This window comes from Theropithecus gelada, chromosome 16 (genome assembly GCF_003255815.1).
Source record: "Theropithecus gelada isolate Dixy chromosome 16, Tgel_1.0, whole genome shotgun sequence".
In the NCBI taxonomy this organism is placed as follows: Eukaryota; Metazoa; Chordata; class Mammalia; order Primates; family Cercopithecidae; genus Theropithecus; species Theropithecus gelada.
The window spans coordinates 55,733,806-55,742,604 of NC_037684.1; the positions used below are offsets into that span (position 1 = coordinate 55,733,806).

At 58.3% G+C, this 8,799-nt stretch overlaps 1 protein-coding gene across 1 annotated transcript in view; it reads right to left on the reverse strand.

Annotated features, from left to right (window-relative positions):
* Nucleotides 1-6,310: 6,310 nt before the first annotated feature.
* OGFOD3 (2-oxoglutarate and iron dependent oxygenase domain containing 3) overlaps nt 6,311-8,799 on the reverse strand; it is a 29,019-nt gene continuing 26,530 nt past the window's right edge. The window contains exon 9 of the mRNA XM_025361339.1: nt 6,311-6,625. Coding sequence (XP_025217124.1) covers nt 6,489-6,625 — 137 coding nt within the window. The 3' untranslated portion in view covers nt 6,311-6,488. The remainder of the gene's footprint in view (nt 6,626-8,799) is intronic.

Consider the following 8,799-nt stretch of genomic DNA (forward strand, 5'->3'; position numbering starts at 1 on the left):
GTCAGAGCAGGACACAGCCTCGGCGGTCTGCAGCCTGGAGACTAAGGTCCAAGCCCCAGCTCCTCTGTGCCCTCCCCGCATGGGGCCCCTGCAGATCCCACTGCCAGCTAGGCGTGGGATCTTCCTGTCACCTCCAGCCAGCCCAAGGGGACCTCCTGGCAAGCCCCCCACCCCCGCTTCCCTGAAGCCCACAGTAACCCACAGGCCATGCGGCCTGGGCTGGGCTGTTGTGTATTTCATGGCCCCAACGGCAGCCCCCTTGGCAGAGCCCACCACTGGGCTGCTCTCCAACGGAGACCTCTCCTATTTCACAGCTAAGGGACCTCGGCTCGAGGGACCACCCAGGCCATGCCTAGGACCCAGTGCTGAGAATCCCAGGAGTGGACACATGCAGGTGCCTGGGACTGACGGGTCCTCAGAGGACGTCGGGCTAGGCTCTGTCTGTCCAGGTGGCCTCCAACACCCCACAGCATGATTAAAAACACAGAGCTGTGTCTCACCCCAGAAATAGGAGTTGGCGGGAAACCGGAGGTGCCGCCCCCCTGTACTTCAGCCAGACCTGGCCACGGGAGCCAAAATTCCTCCTAGGGGCTGGGAGCCAGACGGGGGCTGGGGCTAGGGCCTGATGGGGAGGAGCTGTCTCCATCCCCAGGCTCTTCTCCCCGGTCCTCCCTCCGCCTTGTCCTGGCCTCTAGTGTGCAGCCATCTGCATGCCAGGCCGGGCAGCTGGGGACCAGGAGCCTTCTCCCTGGGACGCCGCTAAGAGGCAGTCCTGGGGGGTGTGGATTCAGGGGTGGAGGGAGAGGCCCAACAAGAGGCGGGAGCCAGTATACCCACCTCACCACGGCAGGACTCCAGGGCCAGTGGGCATGAGCACAGGAATGGGCTGGACGGACAGCGAGGTGGGGATGCCAGCAAGTTCTGACCGGGGCTGAGGGGTCTGGGCTCCCCTCTGAGGGCCGCATGCTCCAGAGCCCTAAACACAGCGTGGCCACCCAGGGAGGGCCCAGTACAGGGAGGTGGCCGCACACGCCAGCCGAAATGAAGACACAGGACAGGACTGGCTAGCAGGAGGGCCTGGGTGTGGGGTCCCAGGGCCGAGGGACATGTGGGGAGAGTGACCCCGGCCTGGCCTCACAAGGGGCTATGGGGGAAGGAAAGCCCAGGCAAGGCCTCAGTCGGGCCGAGCACCTGCCCTGGTCTCCGGCCACAGACCCTCCCCTGCCCTCTAGGCACAGCGTGCTGGCAGGCGGGGTGGGGCAAGCCCCCGAGGGTGGGCTGCCGGAGGGGCTGCTGGGAGCCTGGGGTCCATGAGGGTGCGGCTGCTGCCTGGCATTGCCCTAAGCCAGCCAGGACCTGATCCCCACCCTGCACTGGGGCTGGGAGCAGACAGGAAGGACAGAGACACACGGAGAAGAGGCCCAGTGCGTCTCGGCGGGGTGTGGCCGCCTCCCGGGATGCTAGGCAGGAGCCATGGGGCCCCTTCCTGGGAAGAAAAGTGTGGCCACGCGAAGTGAACCCAGGGGACGGCGAAGGGCCTGACCCGCTCTTCTCCTGAAACTCAGATATTTCCAGTATGTGTTGGGTGTCCCCAGGAAAGACACGGAGATGGACTGATTTGCAGGGGACCCCAGGCCCTCTTCCCCCACACAGGGAGCCTCTGGATCCATCTTCATTGCTGCTGGCATAGGGGCCTCCTCCTCAGCCCATCCTCATCTGCCGTGGCTGTTTCATCCTCTTCCTGCCTCGTGCTTTGTTGATGCTCCGCACATTATCTGGAAGTGACGTGTAAATGGAATAAATGGAAAATAACTCGCATTGCTCCCAGCTGGTCTAGTCTCGTCCCTCACCCACCTGCCTTGGGGGCCAGGAGGCTCCATGATGTGAGGACGCTGGATAGAAACAGCAGCCAGAGGGGGACAGAGGGGGACAGAGACTGGACAGAGACAAGACAGAGGGGACAGAGGGGACAGAGACTGGACAGAGGGGGACANACAAGACAGAGGGGACAGAGGGGACAGAGACTGGACAGAGATGGACAGAGGGGACAGAGACAAGACAGAGGGGACAGAGACTGGACAGAAACGGACAGAGAGGGACAGAAGATGCATGGGCTGGCCAGGTGAGGGGCGATGCTTGGGCACCCCCAGGTCACAGGGCAAGGAGCAGTACTGAGCAGTACCACAGTGTGACAAAGAGAGTGACGTGCAGCAGGTCAGGGACAGCATCCAGTGTGGACGGAGCCTTCCTGATGCGTGGGCCACCCCTGAGCTCACGGGGCTACCCTCCAGCCGCCGGTCCCCCAGCTCCCCAGCCCAGGGCTGTCCAGCCACAAGCGCTGCCCTGGGAGACGAGTGGTGAGTGGGCATGGCACACACCGCTGGTGTCTCAGGCCCTTGGCTCCCATCTCGTTGATGAGCTCCGCTGGGCCGGAGTCCCCATCAGGAAAGAAGGTGGAGGGAGCGGAGGCCACCACCCTCCACACCAGGGCTGTGACCATGGAGGGGTGAGTGGTGGCTGCCATGTGGGATCCTGGCAGCGACCCACACACCATGCAGAGTCAGCTCCAGGCTGGCCATGGTGACCAGTCTTCCGGGACGGGGCCAGTGATGGGAGGGCCACGCCCGTTTCCTTTCCTTTGAAAGCGAGTCTCCTATATGTAGAAATGGCTTTGCTTGCTCACCCTGCGGCCTCATTGGCCGGGTCACACACCCACACAGCACCAAGGCCCTCCCCGGAGCCCTCCCCACTCACTTCACCGTCGTGGCCTCTGCTTTCGTGGCTTCCTTCCCTTTGTGAGAACTCAGGGCAGGTACATGGAGCTTTTCACACAACTCAAGAAACCCAGCCTGAGGGCCTTCCATACTCCCCAGACTCGGACACGCGGGTACCTCGTGTTTCGGCTTTGCCTTCGCAATGGACGGCTGTGCGCTTGGGCCTGGCTCTGGTGGCTGCCGCGTCTTGGAGACCCTGTCCCCTGTCTACGCAGGTAGCAGGGACAGGGCCACCGCCAGGCTGGGAGCACGAATGGAAGCAGGAAACGTCTCCTGATGCTCCCTTCCTGACAGTAGGACTCGCCCTCCTCAGATTCTTTATTTTAAAAGGAATAATCATCTTTGATTGTAATGAAACACTTTTACTTAAAAACAGATCACTCATCAGAGGACACGCCGGAGACTCCAGTTCCTCCCTGGAACCTTCTAGCGGAACCTTCTAGCGGAATCAACCGCCCCGCATGGCTCCTGGAAGAGCCTCAGGCCGGCCACACCCGAGGCTTTCATCAGGTTCACAAGCAAAGCCCAGGGTGTGTGGATTCACTGCTGTGCTCAGTATTTTCCCACTTTTTTATTTTTAAAACATACCCAGACTTCAATGATAAAAATTTTTTTTAGACAGGGTCTTGCTCTGTCTCCCAGGCTGGAGTGCAGTGGAGCCATCATGGCTTACTGCAACCTCGACCTCCTGGGCTCAATCAGTCCTCCTGCCTCAGCTCTGAGTAGCGGGGACCACAGGACCAGGCTGCCACGCCCAGCTACATTTTTTAAAAATTTCTTGTACAGACAGCATCTCACGATGTTGCCCAGATGGGTCTCCAGCTCCTGGGCTCAAGTGACCCTCCTGCCTCGGCCTCCCAAAGTGCTGGGATTACCAGCGTGAGCCATATGTTCCCACTTTAGAAGAAGGAAATTCTGGCCGGGCGCGGTGGCTCAAGCCTGTAATCCCAGCACTTTGGGAGGCCGAGGCGGGTGGATCACGAGGTCAGGAGATCGAGACTATCCTGGCTAACATGGTGAAACCCCGTCTCTACTAAAAATACAAAAAACTAGCCGGGCGTGGTAGCGGGCGCCTGTAGTCTCAGCTATGGGAGGCTGAGGCGGGAGAATGGCGTGAACCCGGGAGGCGGAGCTTGCAGTGAGCCGAGATCACGCCACTGCACTCCAGCCTGGGAGCACAGCGAGACTCCGTCTCAAACAAAAAAAAAAAAAAAAAAAAGAAGAAGGAAATTCTTCATCCTGGCTAACACAGTGAAACCTCGTCTCTACTTAAAATACAAAAAAACTAGCCAGGCGAGGTGGCGGTCGCAGCTACTCGGGAGGCTGAGGCAGGAGAATGGCTTTAACCCGGGAGGCGGAGCTTGCAGTGAGCCCAGATGGCGCCACTACACTCCAGCCTGGGCGACACAGCGAGACTCCGTCTCAAAAAAAAAAAAAAAAAAAAGGAAATTCTTGCTTTGGCCCAAATATATTTCTTTGTCCTAGTACCTCTGTGATTATCATGAATAATAAACGTAGCCAAGAATGAAAATCAAACTAATAATTACTTACTTCAAAAGCAGTTTAACCCATAACGAACCCAACACCCGCTTTCTTCAAATGCGTTTATCCTTTAGATGTGGCGAGAAGCCGGCGACATCGTCATTTACTCCAAGGTGACAGGATCAGGTTTCCATGCAGGGTTTTCCACCTGCCCCGACCGTGACCACAGCCACGGACCCTCCGGAAAATCAAGACTGGGAGAAGCTCAAGGGTGGCCCAGGCTCAGGCAACTTCCCATCCAGGATGGGGCCCACCAGCCTGACCTGGAGAGTGTCTGTGAAGCAGCCGGCCCAGCGAGGGCAGCTTTGTCCACGAACCGGAGGTGGGCCTCATCCTCCCAGATCCATAGAGTCCTTCAGAATCGTGCCTCGTTCCCGTGTCCCACGTAGGAGGCCACGGGAGGGCGCGGGGGGCCTGGGGGTGCCCGTCCCATCTGCCCAGAGCCTGCAGCCCTGACCAAGGAGGGCTCCTCATACATGGGCAGAAGCTGCGGACCCAGGGAGCCTATCCCATGCCATCCTCCCCATGTGGCCCGTGGCCCCAGTAGCCCTGAGACAGCCCGTGGTGCAGGAGGGGCCCTGGGCAAACTGAGGTGCGGCCCCCAAGTCCCCAGCACCCAGGGGTCACCACGCCTCGGCTGGCCTCACGCCCGCTCATTCCCAGGGCCCAGGAGCGCCACCCCTTTCTTTATCAACACCCAGAGCAGCTCCCGGGCCATAGGTGGGGCCTCCTCCAGTCAGAGGCACCTGTGCCAGGGGCTGGGGAACATGGATCTACGCCAGACAGGCTGAGGGAGGAGGGGCCGAGGCAGGAGGGGCCCAGGGAGGAGGGGCTGAGGCAGGAGGGGCCCAGGGAGGAGGGGGCCCAGGGCTCTCCCCAGGACGCTTCCAGGGCATCCAGGAGAGTCTGGCTTCGACACCACTCAGGGTGGGCGGCCGGCCCCCTCCCGGGAAGGTGCCCAAATCCCTGGACAGTCACCTCGGGGTGGCTGTGGGCAGAAACTGGGCTTGGCCTGCCCTCCCCGCCAGCCACCCCACCCAGGCCTCTCCACAGCTGGTCTATTCGGGGCTCCTCTGACCACCACTTTATTTTTATATTTTTAAGATGGAGTCTCACTCTGTCGCCCAGACTGGAGTGCAGTGGCATGATCTCAGCTCACTGCAACCTCTGCCCCTCAGGTTCAAGCGATTCTCCTGCCTCAGTCCCCCCAGTAGCTGGGATTATAGGTGTGCGCCACCACGCCTGGCTGATTTGTTTTTGTAGTTTTTAGTAGAGATGGGGTTTCGCCATGTTGGCCAGGCTGGTCTTGAACTCCTGACCTCAAGTGATCCTCCCGCCTTGGCCTCCCACAGTGCTGAGATTACAGGTGTGAGCCACTGCGCCCAGCCTGGCCATCAGTTTAATGCCAGGGCAAAGGGGGAGGAGGAGACCTAGCCTCGGCCCAGGAGAAGGCCCACGGGAGCCGGCACAGTGATGCCAAAAGCCTCCTTGGTGAGGACACTCGGACCCAGGCCTTCGGGATGCTGGCCGCTGACAGGGCCAAGCCTGGCGTGGTGGGGCCGTGGTGCCCATGGTGATTCGTGGGCCAGGAGCATTGGGGGTACACGCAGGGCTGTGGGAACGGTTGATGCTCACCTCCACCTGAATCCAGCAGAACCCCCACCCACCCCAAAGCGCACCACTGCTGCCTCCAGAGCCGCCACTCACAACCCTTCTCCAAAGCTGACGCGGTTCGCTGATGCCGAGACCTCGAACGGAAGCTGCTGGCCCCATGTTTGTCCCCATTTACGGCTGATGCTTTAGCCAGTCTTCGATGGGCCGGGGGTTGCTCAACTTGGACGAGGCCACTCAGGTGGATGAGTCCTGTCCGTTCACAGATGGGGACTCGTGCCCCGTCCCCGTCCTGCTGGGTCCCTCTCCGAGGGAGGGGCTGGCCTCCAGCTCAGGCTCCCAGGCCTATAGCCCAAGCACACGCGATGCTGGAGAAGCGAAAAGCTGGTTCCCTCCATTTACTCACAGATGAAAAGATTAACACATCAGCAAATCAAAATCAGAGAATTCCTAAGGCACTCTGTGCAATGAATGGGAACGGGTGGACGTGAGGGTGGGCGCACGGCTGGCGTGGCTGCCTCCACACGGGCCCTCCTGAAGTTATCTTGGTCCGGCTGCCGGCTACGGGAACGCTGGGTCCTCGATGCCGTGGTCGGGGTTGCAGCTGAAGGCGATGGTGATGGCATAGCGGGTGCCCCAGTGGACCTTCTCCACCCGGTGCAGGTTCTCGGACCCCGAGGTGAAGAAGGAGACGCGGCCTGGGAGAGGAGAAGAGAGAGAGGTGACCACAGGGCCACACCCACACCACGGCCTTCAGAGGGTCTGCGGTCAACCCTAAAGAGCAACCCATCAACACGACCCACCGGGCAGGCTGGAGAAACCGCCCCTCTGGGGACTGCTTCTGCAGGAAGCAGGAGGAGCTGCAGAAACAAACCCAGCAATGCTCAGGGCACCTGTGGCAGAGGAGGGGCCCCCACGGGGACAGCAGGGACTCTCTGTGGTGGGCAGGACAGAGGAAGGAGCAGAAGATGAGGCCACCACTGGCTCCAGGCACCCCAGGCCATTTGGTCTCCTCAGCTCTCATGGGCCTTCCAGGTCTGACACTTCAGGATCTTATTTCTACTCACAGGTTGAGAACAAAACCCAAGCCCTGGGGGTGTCTAACAAAGAATCAGGAAACACAAGTCAAGATAAAACATCCAACTTGCAAAGCACCTCTCTGGCTCCCTTCAAGGGGTGATAGAGACGACGCCTGAACCGGCAGCTTCCACAGCAGCAACCAGGGCCCAGGGCCCCGAGAGGTGCTGGAGGCGGGGGCCTGTCTCAAGAGATGCCAGTTCATCTGCCTTAATACTGGAGTGGCACTGCCTACCCCACTGTAGAGTTCTACCAGTGGTGAACGCTTTTTTCCCAAAAAAATAAAAAAAGAACTGCGGACACACTGATCTGTGTGACCTCACTCGAGGCTACAGAAGAGACAATTATATAATTTTTTTTTTTTTTTTTTTGAGACAGAGTCTCACTCTGTCGCCCAGGCTGGAGTGCAGTGACACAATCTTAGCTCACTGCAAGCTCCGCCTCCCGGGTTTACGCCATTCTCCTGCCTCAGCCTCCCGAGTAGCTGGGACTACAGGCACCGCCACCTCGCCCGGCTAGTTTTTTGTATTTTTTAGTAGAGACGGGGTTTCACCGTGTTAGCCAGGATGGTCTCGATCTCCTGACCTCGTGAGCCGCCCGTCTCGGCCTCCCAAAGTGCTGGGATTACAGGCATGAGCCACCACGCCCGGCTGACAATTATATAACTATTACCTAAATATCCCTCCATATACATAGGGCTATATGTGTACAACATCAAATCACAGGTAAACACATAGATATACACAATTAGACAGATGTACGATATCAAATCACAGGTAAACACATAGATATACACAATTAGACAGATGTACAACATCAAATCACAGGTAAACACATAGATAAATACAATTAGACAGATGTACAACATCAAATCACAAGTAAACACATAGATATACACAATTAGACAGAGGCACATGCAGCAGACAGGTTGTTTTAATTATCTGGAAGAAGATGGTGATACAAAATGTTCGACGCAAGTATTTATCATGCTTAAAATGACTAAGATCAAAATATGCTAAAACGTTGTGTAATTTCGAGTCCCAGGAGGCTTCAGCTGCTTGACTTCTCAAGAAAACATCTGTCTTGTGCTCTGTGAGTTTTTCATTTTCCAACAAAACTGCTGTGACTGGGACTTCTGGGGTGAGGGCAGACAGGCCGGGCTCCTGCTTACAGAGGCTGGACGTCCAAACCCTTCCCCTGATGCAGAGATGACTCAGAACAACTGACATGAAGGCAGAGCGAGGCCAGGATGCAGTCAGGCCAAACGCCCCCAGTCCACGCCAGGGGAGACTGCGCCCAGGGCTGTGGCACACACGGCCTGAAGCCGGCTGCAGGGAATGGGCTTGGCCAGCCGCTGGCTGCAGCAGGAACTGTCCAGCCTGTGGCCAGGGAGCAGCTGAGGGAGGCAGGTTAGCAGGAAGTGGCCGGGCAGCTCAGGCCACCTGCCACAGGTAGTCATGGAAAGAGAGAGTCCCTCAAACTGAGCTTGCAAACCAAAGTCCTGAGCTAACCTGAGAAAGGCAAGTATAAATAACAGGAATCTCAAAATAAACAAGCTGGAGATCTTAAAAGAGATAAAAGAAAGAAGTCCTGGCCGGGCGCGGTGGCTCAAGCCTGTAATCCCAGCACTTTGGGAGGCCGAGACGGGCGGATCACGAGGTCAGGAGATCGAGACCATCCTGGCGAACACGGTGAAACCCCGTCTCTACTAAAAAATACAAAAAAAACTAGCCGGGCGAAGTGGCGGGCGCCTGTGGTCCCAGCTACTCGGGAGGCTGAGGCAGGAGAATGGCGT